Here is a 17,269-nt window from a genome sequence, read left to right as displayed (position 1 = left end):
ACCATGTCTCCTATCACACTGCTCCAATCCTCACACCATGTCCCCTATCACACTGTTCCTATCCTCACACCATGTCCCCTATCACACTGCTCCTATCCTCACACCATGTCCCCTATCACACTGCTCCTATCCTCACACCATGTCCCCTATCACACTGTTCCTATCCTCACACCATGTCCCCTATCACACTGCTCCTATCCTCACACCATGTCCCCTATCACACTGCTCCTATCCTCACACCATGTCCCCTATCACACTGCTCCTATCCTCACACCATGTCCCCTATCACACTGCTCCTATCCTCACACCATGTCCCCTATCACACTGCTCCTATCCTCACACCATGTCCCCTATCACTCTGCTCCTATCCTTACCCACACCATGTCCCCTATCACACTGCTCCTATCCTTACCCACACCATGTCCCCATCACACTGCTCCTATCCTCACACCATTTCCCCTATCACACTGCTCCTATCCTTACCCACACCATGTCCCCTATCACACTGCTCCTATCCTCACACCATGTCCCCTATCACACTGTTCCTATCCCTTACCCACACCATGTCCCCTATCACACTGCTCCTATCCTCACACCATGTCCCCTATCACACTGCTCCTATCCTCACACCATGTCCCCTATCACACTGCTCCTATCCTCACACCATGTCCCCTATCACACTGCTCCTATCCTCACACCATGTCCCCTATCACACTGCTCCTATCCTCACACCATGTCCCCTATCACACTGCTCCTATCCTTACCCACACCATGTCCCCTATCACACTGCTCCTATCCTTACCCACACCATGTCCCCTATCACACTGCTCCTATCCTCACACCATGTCCCCTATCACACTGCTCCTATCCTCACACCATGTCTCCTATCACACTGCTCCTATCCTCACACCATGTCTCCTATCACACTGCTCCTATCCTCACACCATGTCTCCTATCACACTGCTCCTATCCCCACACCATGTCCCCTATCACACTGCTCCAATCCTCACACCATGTCTCCTATCACACTGCTCCTATCCTCACACCATGTCCCCTATCACACTGCTCCTATCCTCACACCATGTCCCCTATCACACTGCTCCTATCCTCACATCATGTCCCCTATCACACTGCTCCTATCCTCACACCATGTCCCCTATCACACTGCTCCTATCCTCACACCATGTCCCCTATCACACTGCTCCTATCCTCACACCATGTCCCCTATCACACTGCTCCTATCCTTACCCACACCATGTCCCCTATCACACTGCTCCTATCCTCACACCATGTCCCCTATCACACTGCTCCTTTCCTCACACCATGTCCCCTATCACACTGCTCCTATCCTTACCCACACCATGTCTCCTATCACACTGCTCCTATCCTTACCCACACCATGTCCCCTATCACACTGCTCCTATCCTCACACCATGTCCCCTATCACACTGCTCCTATCCTCACACCATGTCCCCTATCACACTGCTCCTATCCTCACACCATGTCCCCTATCACACTGCTCCTATCCTCACACCATGTCTCCTATCACACTGCTCCTATCCTCACACCATGTCCCCTATCACACTGCTCCTATCCTCACACCATGTCCCCTATCACACTGCTCCTATCCTCACACCATGTCCCCTATCACACTGCTCCTATCCTCACACCATGTCCCCTATCACACTGCTCCTATCCTCACACCATGTCCCCTATCACACTGCTCCTATCCTCACACCATGTCCCCTATCACACTGCTCCTATCCTCACACCATGTCCCCTATCACACTGCTCCTATCCTTACCCACACCATGTCCCCTATCACACTGCTCCTATCCTCACACCATGTCCCCTATCACACTGCTCCTTTCCTCACACCATGTCCCCTATCACACTGCTCCTATCCTTACCCACACCATGTCTCCTACCACACTGCTCCTATCCTTACCCACACCATGTCCCCTATCACACTGCTCCTATCCTTACCCACACCATGTCCCCTATCACACTGCTCCTATCCTCACACCATGTCCCCTATCACACTGCTCCTATCCTCACACCATGTCCCCTATCACACTGCTCCTATCCTCACACCATGTCCCCTATCACACTGCTCCTATCCTCACACCATGTCCCCTATCACACTGCTCCTATCCTTACCCACACCATGTCCCCTATCACACTGCTCCTATCCTTACCCACACCATGTCCCCTATCACACTGCTCCTATCCTCACACCATGTCCCCTATCACACTGCTCCTATCCTTACCCACACCATGTCTCCTATCACACTGCTCCTATCCTTACCCACACCATGTCCCCTATCACACTGCTCCTATCCTTACCCACACCATGTCCCCTATCACTCTGCTCCTATCCTCACACCATGTCCCCTATCACACTGCTCCTATCCTCACACCATGTCCCCTATCACACTGCTCCTATCCTTACCCACACCATGTCCCCTATCACACTGCTCCTATCCTTACCCACACCATGTCCCCTATCACACTGCTCCTATCCTTACCCACACCATGTCCCCTATCACACTGCTCCTATCCTCACACCATGTCCCCTATCACACTGCTCCTATCCTCACACCGTGTTCCCATCACACTGCTCCTATCCTCACACATGTCTCCTATCACACTGCTCCTATCCTCACACCATGTCCCCTATCACACTGCTCCTATCCTCACACCATGTCCCCTATCACACTGCTCCTATCCTCACACCATGTCTCCTATCACACTGCTCCTATCCTCACACCATGTCCCCTATCACACTGCTCCTATCCTTACCCACACCATGTCCCCTATCACACTGCTCCTATCCTTACCCACACCATGTCCCCTATCACACTGCTCCTATCCTTACCCACACCATGTCCCCTATCACACTGCTCCTATCCTCACACCATGTCCCCTATCACACTGCTCCTATCCTCACACCATGTCTCCTATCACACTGCTCCTATCCTCACACCATGTCTCCTATCACACTGCTCCTATCCTCACACCATGTCTCCTATCACACTGCTCCTATCCCCACACCATGTCCCCTATCACACTGCTCCAATCCTCACACCATGTCTCCTATCACACTGCTCCTATCCTCACACCATGTCCCCTATCACACTGCTCCTATCCTCACACCATGTCCCCTATCACACTGCTCCTATCCTTACCCACACCATGTCCCCTATCACACTGCTCCTATCCTCACACCATGTCCCCTATCACACTGCTCCTTTCCTCACACCATGTCCCCTATCACACTGCTCCTATCCTTACCCACACCATGTCTCCTATCACACTGCTCCTATCCTTACCCACACCATGTCCCCTATCACACTGCTCCTATCCTTACCCACACCATGTCCCCTATCACACTGCTCCTATCCTCACACCATGTCCCCTATCACACTGCTCCTATCCTCACACCATGTCCCCTATCACACTGCTCCTATCCTCACACCATGTCCCCTATCACACTGCTCCTATCCTCACACCATGTCCCCTATCACACTGCTCCTATCCTTACCCACACCATGTCCCCTATCACACTGCTCCTATCCTCACACCATGTCCCCTATCACACTGCTCCTATCCTCACACCATGTCCCCTATCACACTGCTCCTATCCTTACCCACACCATGTCTCCTATCACACTGCTCCTATCCTTACCCACACCATGTCCCCTATCACACTGCTCCTATCCTTACCCACACCATGTCCCCTATCACTCTGCTCCTATCCTCACACCATGTCCCCTATCACACTGCTCCTATCCTCACACCATGTCCCCTATCACACTGCTCCTATCCTTACCCACACCATGTCCCCTATCACACTGCTCCTATCCTTACCCACACCATGTCCCCTATCACACTGCTCCTATCCTTACCCACACCATGTCCCCTATCACACTGCTCCTATCCTCACACCATGTCCCCTATCACACTGCTCCTATCCTCACACCGTGTTCCCATCACACTGCTCCTATCCTCACACATGTCTCCTATCACACTGCTCCTATCCTCACACCATGTCCCCTATCACACTGCTCCTATCCTCACACCATGTCCCCTATCACACTGCTCCTATCCTCACACCATGTCTCCTATCACACTGCTCCTATCCTCACACCATGTCCCCTATCACACTGCTCCTATCCTTACCCACACCATGTCCCCTATCACACTGCTCCTATCCTTACCCACACCATGTCCCCTATCACACTGCTCCTATCCTTACCCACACCATGTCCCCTATCACACTGCTCCTATCCTCACACCATGTCCCCTATCACACTGCTCCTATCCTTACCCACACCATGTCCACTATCACACTGCTCCTATCCTTACCCACACCATGTCTCCTATCACACTGCTCCTATCCTTACCCACACCATGTCCCCTATCACACTGCTCCTATCCTCACACCATGTCCCCTACCACACTGCTCCTATCCTCACACCATGTCCCCTATCACACTGCTCCTATCCTTACCCACACCATGTCCCCTATCACACTGCTCCTATCCTTACCCACACCATGTCCCCTATCACACTGCTCCTATCCTCACACCATGTCCCCTATCACACTGCTCCTATCCTCACACCATGTCCCCATCACACTGCTCCTATCCTCACACCATGTATCCTATCACACTGCTCCTATCCTCACACCATGTCCCCTATCACACTGCTCCTATCCTCACACCATGTCTCCTATCACACTGCTCCTATCCTCACACCATGTCCCCTATCACACTGCTCCTATCCTTACCCACACCATGTCCCCTATCACACTGCTCCTATCCTCACACCATGTCCCCTATCACACTGCTCCTATCCTTACCCACACCATGTCCCCTATCACACTGCTCCTATCCTCACACCATGTCCCCTATCACACTGCTCCTATCCTCACACCATGTCCCCTATCACACTGCTCCTATCCTCACACCATGTCTCCTATCACACTGCTCCTATCCTCACACCATGTCCCCTATCACACTGCTCCTATCTTTACCCACACCATGTCCCCTATCACACTGCTCCTATCCTCACACCATGTCCCCTATCACACTGCTCCTATCCTTACCCACACCATGTCCCCTATCACACTGCTCCTATCCTCACACCATGTCCCCTATCACACTGTTCCTATCCTCACACCATGTCCCCTATCACACTGCTCCTATCCTCACACCATGTCTCCTATCACACTGCTCCTATCCTCACACCATGTCCCCTATAACACTGCTCCTATCCTTACCCACACCATGTCCCCTATCACACTGCTCCTATCCTAACACCATGTCCCCTATCACACTGCTCCTATCCTTACCCACACCATGTCCCCTATCACACTGCTCCTATCCTCACACCATGTCCCCTATCACTCTGCTCCTATCCTTACCCACACCATGTCCCCTATCACACTGCTCCTATCCTCACACCTTGTCCCCTATCACACTGCTCCTATCCCCACACCATGTCTCCTATCACACTGCTCATATCCTCACACCATGTCCCCTATCACACTGCTCCTATCCTCACACCATGTCCCCTATCACTCTGCTCCTATCCTTACCCACACCATGTCCCCTATCACACTGCTCCTATCCTTACCCACACCATGTCCCCTATCACACTGCCCCTAGCCTCACACCATGTCCCCTATCACACTGCTCCTATCCTCACACCATGTCCCCTATCACACTGCTCCTATCCTCACACCATGTCCCCTATCACACTGCTCCTATCCCCACACCATGTCCCCTATCACACTGCTCCTATCCTCACACCATGTCCCCTATCACACTGCTCCTATCCTTACCCACACCATGTCCCCTATCACACTGCTCCTATCCTCACACCATGTCCCCTATCACACTGCTCCTATCCTTACCCACACCATGTCCCCTATCACACTGCTCCTATCCTCACACCATGTCCCCATCACACTGCTCCTATCCTTACCCACACCATGTCTCCTATCACACTGCTCCTATCCTTACCAACACCATGTCCCCTATCACACTGCTCCTATCCTCACACCATGTCCCCTATCACACTGCTCCTATCCTTACCCACACCATGTCCCCTATCACACTGCTCCTATCCTTACCCACACCATGTCCCCATCACACTGCTCCTATCCTCACACCATGTCCCCTATCACATTGCTCCTATCCTTACCCACACCATGTCCCCTATCACACTGCTCCTATCCTCACACCATGTCCCCTATCACACTGTTCCTATCCCTTACCCACACCATGTCCCCTATCACACTGCTCCTATCCTCACACCATGTCCCCTATCACACTGCTCCTATCCTCACACCATGTCCCCTATCACACTGCTCCTATCCTCACACCATGTCCCCTATCACACTGCTCCTATCCTTACTCACACCATGTCCCCTATCACACTGCTCCTATCCTCACACCATGTCCCCTATCACACTGCTCCTATCCTTACCCACACCATGTCCCCTATCACACTGCTCCTATCCTCACACCATGTCCCCTATCACACTGCTCCTATGCTCACACCATGTCCCCTATCACACTGCTCCTATCCTCACACAATGTCCCCTATCACACTGCTCCTATCCTCACACCATGTCCCCTATCACACTGCTCCTATCCTTACCCACACCATGTCCCCTATCACACTGCTCCTATCCTCACACAATGTCCCCTATCACACTGCTCCTATCCTCACACCATGTCCCCTATCACACTGCTCCTATCCTTACCCACACCATGTCTCCCATCACACTGCTCCTATCCTCACACCATGTCCCCTATCACACTGCTCCTATCCTCACACCATGTCCCCTATCACACTGCTCCTATCCTCACACCATGTCCCCTATCACTCTGCTCCTATCCTTACCCACACCATGTCCCCTATCACACTGCTCCTATCCTTACCCACACCATGTCCCCATCACACTGCTCCTATCCTCACACCATTTCCCCTATCACACTGCTCCTATCCTTACCCACACCATGTCCCCTATCACACTGCTCCTATCCTCACACCATGTCCCCTATCACACTGTTCCTATCCCTTACCCACACCATGTCCCCTATCACACTGTTCCTATCCCTTACCCACACCATGTCCCCTATCAAACTGCTCCTATCCTCACACCATGTCCCCTATCACACTGCTCCTATCCTCACACCATGTCCCCTATCACACTGCTCCTATCCTCACACCATGTCCCCTATCACTCTGCTCCTATCCTTACCCACACCATGTCCCCTATCACACTGCTCCTATCCTTACCCACACCATTTTCCCTATCACACTGCTCCTATCCTCACACCATGTCCCCTATCACACTGCTCCTATCCTTACCCACACCATGTCCCCTATCACACTGCTCCTATCCTTACCCACACCATGTCCCCTATCACACTGCCCCTATCCTCACACCATGTCCCCTATCACTCTGCTCCTATCCTCACACCATGTCCCCTATCACTCTGCTCCTATCCTTACCCACACCATGTCCCCTATCACACTGCTCCTATCCTCACACCTTGTCCCCTATCACACTGCTCCTATCCTCACACCATGTCCCCTATCACACTGCCCCTATCCTCACACCATGTCCCCTATCACTCTGCTCCTATCCTTACCCACACCATGTCCCCTATCACACTGCTCCTATCCTCACACCATGTCCCCTATCACACTGCTCCTATCCTCACACCATGTCCCCTATCACACTGCTCCTATCCTCACACCATGTCCCCTATCACACTGCTCCTATCCTCACACCATGTCCCCTATCACACTGCTCCTATCCTCACACCATGTCCCCTATCACTCTGCTCCTATCCTTACCCACACCATGTCCCCTATCACACTGCTCCTATCCTTACCCACACCATTTCCCCTATCACACTGCTCCTATCCTCACACCATGTCCCCTATCACACTGCTCCTATCCTTACCCACACCATGTCCCCTATCACACTGCTCCTATCCTTACCCACACCATGTCCCCTATCACACTGCTCCTATCCTCACACCATGTCCCCTATCACACTGCTCCTATCCTCACACCATGTCCCCTATCACACTGCTCCTATCCTCACACCTTGTCCCCTATCACACTGCTCCTATCCATACCCACATCATATCCCCTATCACACTGCTCCTATCCTCACACCATGTCCCCTATCACACTGCTCCTATCCTTACCCACACCATGTCCCCTATCGCACTGCTCCTATCCTTACCCACACCATGTCCCCTATCACACTGCTCCTATCCTTACCCACACCATGTCCCCATCACACTGCTCCTATCCTCACACCATGTCCCCTATCACACTGCTCCTATCCTTACCCACACCATGTCCCCTATCACACTGCTCCTATCCTCACACCATGTCCCCATCACACTGTTCCTATCCCTTACCCACACCATGTCCCCTATCACACTGCTCCTATCCTCACACCATGTCCCCTATCACACTGCTCCTATCCTCACACCATGTCCCCTATCACACTGCTCCTATCCTCACACCATGTCCCCTATCACTCTGCTCCTATCCTTACCCACACCATGTCCCCTATCACACTGCTCTTATCCTTACCCACACCATTTCCCCTATCACACTGCTCCTATCCTCACACCATGTCCCCTATCACACTGCTCCTATCCTTACCCACACCATGTCCCCTATCACACTGCTCCTATCCTCACACCATGTCCCCTATCACTCTGCTCCTATCCTTACCCACACCATGTCCCCTATCGCACTGCTCCTATCCTTACCCACACCATGTCCCCTATCACACTGCTCCTATCCTCACCCACAACATGTCCCCTATCACACTGCTCCTATCCTCACACGATGTCCCCTATCACACTGCTCCATTCCCTTACCCACACCATGTCCCCTATCACACTGCTCCATTCCCTTACCCACACCATGTCCCCTATCACACTGCTCCTATCCTTACCCACACCATGTCCCCTATCACACTGCTCCTATCCTCACACCATGTCCCCTATCACACTGCTCCTATCCTCACACCATGTCCCCTATCACACTGCTCCTATCCTTACCCACACCATGTCCCCTATCACACTGCTCCTATCCTTACCCACACCATGTCCCCTATCACACTGCTCCTATCCTCACACCATGTCCCCTATCACACTGCTCCTATCCTTACCCACACCATGTCCCCTATCACACGGCTCCTATCCTTACCCACACCATGTCCCCTATCACACTGCTCCTATCCTCACACCATGTCCCCTATCACACTGCTCCTATCCTCACACCATGTCCCCTATCACACTGCTCCTATCCTCACACCATGTCCCCTATCACACTGCTCCTATCCTCACACCATGTCCCCTATCACACTGCTCCTATCCTCACACCATGTCCCCTATCACACTGCTCCTATCCTTTCCCACACCATGTCCCCTATCACACTGCTCCTATCCTCACACCATGTCCCCTATCACACTGCTCCTATCCTCACACCATGTCCCCTATCACACTGCTCCTATCCTCACACCATGTCCCCTATCACACTGCTCCTATCCTTACCCACACCATATCCCCTATCACACTGCTCCTATCCTCACACCATGTCCCCTATCACACTGCTCCTATCCTCACACCATGTCCCCTATCACACTGCTCCTATCCTTTCCCACACCATGTCCCCTATCACACTGCTCCTATCCTCACACCATGTCCCCTATCACACTGCTCCTATCCTCACACCATGTCCCCTATCACACTGCTCCTATCCTCACACCATGTCCCCTATCACACTGCTCCTATCCTCACACCATGTCCCCTATCACACTGCTCCATTCCCTTACCCACACCATGTCCCCTATCACACTGCTCCTATCCTTACCCACACCATGTCCCCTATCACACTGCTCCTATCCTCACACCATGTCCCCTATCACACTGCTCCTATCCTCACACCATGTCCCCTATCACACTGCTCCTATCCTCACACCATGTCCCCTATCACACTGCTCCTATCCTTTCCCACACCATGTCCCCTATCACACTGCTCCTATCCTCACACCATGTCCCCTATCACACTGCTCCTATCCTCACACCATGTCCCCTATCACACTGCTCCTATCCTCACACCATGTCCCCTATCACACTGCTCCTATCCTCACACCATGTCCCCTATCACACTGCTCCTATCCTCACACCATGTCACCTATCACACTGCTCCTATCCTCACACCATGTCCCCTATCACACTGCTCCTATCCTTTCCCACACCATGTCCCCTATCACACTGCTTCTATCCTCACACCATGTCCCCTATCACACTGCTCCTATCCTCACACCATGTCCCCTATCACACTGCTCCTATCCTCACACCATGTCCCCTATCACACTGCTCCTATCCTCACACCATGTCCCCTATCACACTGCTCCTATCCTTACCCACACCATGTCCCCTATCACACTGCTCCTATCCTCACACCATGTCCCCTATCACACTGCTCCTATCCTCACACCATGTCCCCTATCACACTGCTCCTATCCTCACACCATGTCCCCTATCACACTGCTCCTATCCTCACACCATGTCCCCTATCACACTGCTCCTATCCTCACACCATGTCCCCTATCACACTGCTCCTATCCTTACCCACACCATGTCCCCTATCACACTGCTCCTATCCTCACACCATGTCCCCTATCACACTGCTCCTATCCCCACACCATGTCTCCAGTCCACACGCTGGCTCCGTGATGAAGTACTGCTCTCTGATCACTGTATCTCTATGCTTCCACGTATTACCTACAGCTCTTATCCATGTGTCAACACTGGAGCTACTCGCTCTGATATGTAGTTACTATCTGTAGGTCACTGTCTTTAGGTCACTGTCTGTAGGTCACTGTCTTTAGGTCACTATCTGTAGTCACTGTCTGTAGGTCACTGTCGCTCTTTCTAGTCTAACTATATGAGTAGTCTATAGTGGATCTTGGATCTTTGCCTCGCCACTGTTTGCGTGGACATTCACTTTTAGTATGTTATACTATTTCACTGTTCTCCAAGGTGATAACCAGGTCTATGGTTCACTGTTCTCCAAGGTGATAACCAGGTCTATGGTTCACTGTTTCCCTGGATATATATCTATATAGATATCACCACTAATAATATGCTGTAATTGTAGAACCACTGCTTTAACTGATTTCTTCTTCCTCTAACAGTAACATTGCATAGCTGCCTGACTAATCCCAGATGGGCTGTGGGTGTGGCTGTGCGTGTGGCTGTGGGTGTGGGTGTGGCTGTGGGTGTGGCTGTGGGTGTGGCTGTGGGTGTGGCTGTGCGTGTGGCTGTGCGTGTGGCTGTGCGTGTGTCATGTTGGGTGGCAGGAATGAAGAACAACCCTGTCTGACTTGTTTGTCTCTTCTATATAACAGACATGTGAGCAGTAGTGACCGGGTTGGAAAACCTTACAGAGGAGTGAAGCCAGTGTTCAGCATCGGTGATGAGGAAGAGTATGATACAGGTAACTACTGTGAAATTGTGGTCCTCTGTAGCTCAGCTGGTAGAGCACGGCGCTTGTAACGCCAAGGTAGTGGGTTCGATCCCCGGGACCACCCATACACAAAAATTTATGCAAGCATGACTGTAAGTCGCTTTGGATAAAAGCGTCTGCTAAATGGCATATTAATAATTAATTAAATACATCTACAGTACTACTACAATCAATACTATTACAGTACTACAATCAATACTACTACACTACTACAATCAATACTACTACACTACTACAATCAATACTACTACAGTACTACAACAATCAATACTACTACACTACAACAATCAATACTACTACAATCAATACTACTTCTACTACTACAATCAATACTACTACAGTACTACAACAATCAATACTACTACACTACTACAATCAATACTACAACACTACTACAATCAATACTACTACAGTACTACTACAATCAATACTACTTCTACTACTACAATCAATACTACTACAGTACTACAACAATCAATACTACTACACTACTACAATCACTACTACTACATTAGTACTACAGTGCTACAATCAATATTACTACACTACTACAATCAATACTACTACAGTACTACTATAATCAATACTACTACAGTACTACTACAATCAATACTACTACAGTACTACAACAATCAATACTACTACAGTACTACAACAATCAATACTACTTCTACTACTACAATCAATACTACTACAGTAATACTACAATCAATACTACTACAGTACTACAACAATCAATACTACTACATTAGTACTACAGTGCTACAATCAATATTACTACACTACTACAATCAATACTACTACAGTACTACTACAATCAATACTACTACAATACTACTACAATCAATACTACTACAGTACTACTACAATCAATACTACTACAGTACTACAACAATCAATACTACTACAGTACTACAACAATCAATACTATTACAGTACTACAACAATAAATAATATTACAGTACTACAACAATCAATACTACTACAGTACTACAACAATCAATACTACTACAGTACTACAACAATCAATACTACTACACTACTACAATCAATACTACTACACTACTACAATCAATACTACTACACTACTACAAGCAATACTACTTCTACTACTACAATCAATACTACTACAGTACTACAACAATCAATACTACTACACTACTACAATCAATACTACTACACTACTACAATCAATACTACTACACTACTACAGCAATCAAGACTACTACACTACTACAACAATCAATACTACTACACTACCACAATCAATACTACTACAGTACTACAACAATCACTACTACTACACTACTACAATCAATACTACTTCTACTACTACAATCAATACTACTACAGTACTACTACAATCAATACTACTACACTACTACAATCAGTACTACTACAGTACTACTACAATCAATACTACTACAGTACTACTACAATCAATACTACTACAGTAATACAACAATCAATACTACTACATTAGTACTACAGTGCTACAATCAATATTAATACAAACTACACTACTACTACAATAAGTACTACTATAATACTTAAGTACCACTACAATACTACAGTACTACAATCAATAATACAATACTAGTACAAAACTAGTACAATACTAGTACAACCCTGGAACCCCAATCAGTCCTTCCTTCAGACCGGTTCTCCTCTCCATCTGTAGACCTGACTCACAACTAGGGCTGTTGCGGTGACCGTATTACCGCCACACCGGCGGTCACGAGTCATGAAGGCAGTCAAATTCCACGTGACCGTTTAGTCACGGTAACTAGGCTTCTCCAAGCTCTGATGCTGATGATGGTCATTAGTAGCCAGTGGTGGAAAAAGTACCCAATCGTCATACTTGAGTAAAAGTAAAGATACCTTAATAGAAAATGACTCAAGTAATAGTGAAAGTCACCCAGCAAAATACTACTTGAGTAAAAGTTTAAAAGTATTTGGTTTTAGATATACTTAAGTATCAAAAGTAAATGTAATTGCGAAAATATACTTAAGTATCAAAAGTAAAATGATAAATCATTTAAAATTCCTTATATTAAGCAAACCAGACGGCACGATTTTCTTGTTTTTTAAATTTACGGATAGCCAGGGGCACACTCCAACACTCAGACATAATTTACAAACTAAGCATTTGTGTTTAGGGATTCCGCCAGATCAGAGGCAGTAGGGATGACCAGGGATGTTCTCTTGATAAGTGCGTGAATTGGACCATTTTCCTGTCTTGCTAAGCATTCGAAATGTAACAAGTTCTTTTTGGGTTTCAGGGAAAATGTATGGAGTAAAAAGTAAATTATTTTCTTTAGGAATGTAGTGGAGTAAAAGTGAAAATAGTCAAACATATAAATAGTAAAGTACAGGTACCCCAAAAAACGACTTAAGTAGTACTTTAAAGTATTTTTTACTTAAGTACTTTACACCACTGTTAGTAGCCTACCAAACTTGCTACCTGCCTGGTACTCAGCACTCTATTGTCCCTCTAATCACTCTGACATCAATGCAAATGTATTCGAAAATATCATCCAACACTTCATGAGAGCCCACGTGCTCATGTTGCTACGTCTATAGGCTATGCAATCGCATGACAAAACAGAGTGATGGCCTCTATTAAAAAGATGAGGATCCCATCAGCTTTCTATAGGCTAGAACACCATCCCAACCGTGAAGCACGGGGATGGCAGCATCATGCTGTGGGGGTGCTTTGCTGCAGGAGGGACTGGTGCACTTCACAAAATAGATGGCATCATGAGGAAGGAAAATTATGTGGATATATTGAAGCAACATCTCAAGACATCAGTCAAGAAGTTAAAGTTTGTTCGCAAATGGGTCTTCCAAATGGACAATGACCCCAAGCATACTTCCAAAGTTATGGCAAAATGGCTTAAGGACAACAAAGTCAAGGTATTGGAGTGGCCATCACAAAGCCCTGACCTCAATCCTATAGAACATTTGTGGGCAGAACTGAAAAAGCGTGTGCAAGCAAGGAGGCCTACAAACCTGACTCAGTTACACCAGCTCAGTCAGGACGAATGGGCCAAAATTCACCCAACTTATTGTGGGAAGCTTGTGGAAGGCTACCCGAAACGTTTGACCCAAGTAAACAATTTAAAGGCAATGCTACCAAATACTAATTGAGTGTATGTAAACTTCTGACACACTGGGAATGTGATGAAAGAATTAAAAGCTGAAAGAAATCATTCTCTCTACTATTATTCTGACATTTCACATTCTTAAAATAAAGTGGTGATCCTAACTGACCTAAGACAGGGAATTTTTACTAGTGTTAAATGTCAGGAATTGTGAAAAACTGAGTTGTAAATATATTTGGCTAAGGTTTATGTAAACTTCAACTGTAGGCATGATTTAGCTTATTCAGCATTCATAATTAATTAATCATATAACGTTTGGTGCATGCATGTGACCGACCAATACTTCAAGGCTTCTTCTCTCTAAGTTGAGACCTTGAAACAGAGATATTATTTCAGTCTCAAAACAAGGTTCTTGGCGTACTGCCAAATTGCAGATACTGATAGTGAGGATTCGTTCAATCAGTCACTTGCATGAACACAGAAATTGGTTATTAGAAAAGCACAAACATAACATTTTCCATCACAGCAGCATGTGCACACTCCCTCAAATCGTTTGGAGAATATATCATTTTTATTTTATTCAGCTTTGTTCGATTGTATTCTTCATACTATAAAATAATGCCACGGAATTCTTGTCTGCTAAATGAACTAGTGTAGCCCACAGCCATTTGGCATAGCCAGATCAGGACGTAACATAAGGACAACTCAGAGTATGCTATTCTGTTCTTCTGAAATATAAATTAGTTTCATATCATGACGATAATGGATATATTGTGATGGTGTAGGCTATATTACATGGATTTATTAGACTTTTTAAAATGCAGATGTTCCAAAGGTTTGCATCAGTGGCTTGTAGGCTATGTGTGGAAGACAGGAGATGCTAAATGTGTTTTATGTTAATTAAAGGTCATTTACCGTGAGACCGGCAGTTATTTGCTTGACAGTCACCGGCTGACGAAATGTCATGACCGCCACAGCCCTACTCACCACTAGTTCAGTGGTTCCCAAACTGTGGGTCGGTGCCCACCTGTGGGTCACGGCAGGGGTCACCTCTCACCCTGATGTGGGGTCGTGACTCAACAGACAACTCAATTGGTGGATCAGAAAGCAACAACTATTGGGAACCCCTGCACTAGTTGACCTAACTATTGATCTAGTTTTAACTCTATGGCTGTAACTCTCTCTCTGTCTGTCTGTTCAGATGAGATTGACAGCTCGTCCATGTCGGATGATGACAGGAAGGAGATCGTAAACATCCAGACGTGGATCAACAAGCCAGACGTGAAGCACCATGTTCCCTGTAATGAGGTCAAGGAGACCGGACACATGTTCCCCAGGTGAGTTACCTGTTACAATAGAGACATGTTCCCCAGGTGAGTTACCTGTTACAATAGAGACATGTTCCCCAGGTGAGTTACCTGTTACAATAGAGACATGTTCCCCAGGTGAGTTACCTGTTACAATAAACACATATTCCCCAGGTGAGTTACCTGTTACAATAGAGACATGTTCCCCAGGTGAGTTACCTGTTACAATAGAGACATGTTCCCCAGGTGAGTTACCTGTTACAATAGAGACATGTTCCCCAGGTGAGTTACCTGTTACAATAGAGACATGTTCCCCAGGTGAGTTACCTGTTACAATAGAGACATGTTCCCCAGGTGAGTTACCTGTTACAATAGAGACATGTTCCCCAGGTGAGTTACCTGTTACAATAGAGACATGTTCCCCAGGTGAGTTACCTGTTACAATAGAGACATGTTCCCCAGGTGAGTTACCTGTTACAATAGAGACATGTTCCCCAGGTGAGTTACCTGTTACAATAGAGACATGTTCCCCAGGTGAGTTACCTGTTACAATAGAGACATGTTCCCCAGGTGAGTTACCTGTTACAATAAACACATGTTCCCCAGGTGAGTTACCTGTTACAATAGAGACATGTTCCCCAGGTGAGTTACCTGTTACAATAGAGACATGTTCCCCAGGTGAGTTACCTGTTACAATAGAGACATGTTCCCCAGGTGAGTTACCTGTTACAATAGAGACATGTTCCCCAGGTGAGTTACCTGTTACAATAGAGACATGTTCCCCAGGTGAGTTACCTGTTACAATAGAGACATGTTCCCCAGGTGAGTTACCTGTTACAATAGAGACATGTTCCCCAGGTGAGTTACCTGTTACAATAGAGACATGTTCCCCAGGTGAGTAACCTGTTACAATAGAGACATGTTCCCCAGGTGAGTTACCTGTTACAATAGAGACATGTTCCCCAGGTGAGTTACCTGTTACAATAGAGACATGTTCCCCAGGTGAGTTACCTGTTACAATAGAGACATGTTCCCCAGGTGAGTTACCTGTTACAATAGAGACATGTTCCCCAGGTGAGTTACCTGTTACAATAGAGACATGTTCCCCAGGTGAGTTACCTGTTACAATAGAGACATGTTCCCCAGGTGAGTTACCTGTTACAATAGAGACATGTTCCCCAGGTGAGTTACCTGTTACAATAGAGACATGTTCCCCAGGTGAGTTACCTGTTACAATAGAGACATGTTCCCCAGGTGAGTTACCTGTTACA

At 47.6% G+C, this 17,269-nt stretch overlaps 1 protein-coding gene across 3 annotated transcripts in view; it reads left to right on the top strand.

Moving 5' to 3' along the window:
• The window catches only part of LOC311136975 (TBC1 domain family member 23), a 117,602-nt gene that overhangs the window by 59,677 nt on the left and 40,656 nt on the right, over positions 1 to 17,269 (top strand). For all 3 annotated transcript variants that reach the window (XR_014613910.1, XM_084171312.1, XM_084171311.1), the window contains 2 exons: positions 11,469 to 11,557; positions 15,893 to 16,028. Coding sequence is in view for 2 of the 3 variants with exons in the window: in XM_084171312.1 (XP_084027438.1) it covers positions 11,469 to 11,557; positions 15,893 to 16,028 (225 nt within the window). In the remaining variant the exon portion in view is untranslated. The remainder of the gene's footprint in view (positions 1 to 11,468; positions 11,558 to 15,892; positions 16,029 to 17,269) is intronic.

The sequence above is a fragment of the Coregonus lavaretus genome (assembly GCF_964263955.1).
Source record: "Coregonus lavaretus genome assembly, chromosome: 11".
NCBI classification, from domain to species: Eukaryota; Metazoa; Chordata; class Actinopteri; order Salmoniformes; family Salmonidae; genus Coregonus; species Coregonus lavaretus.
This window is presented reverse-complemented; position numbering and strand designations above follow the sequence as displayed.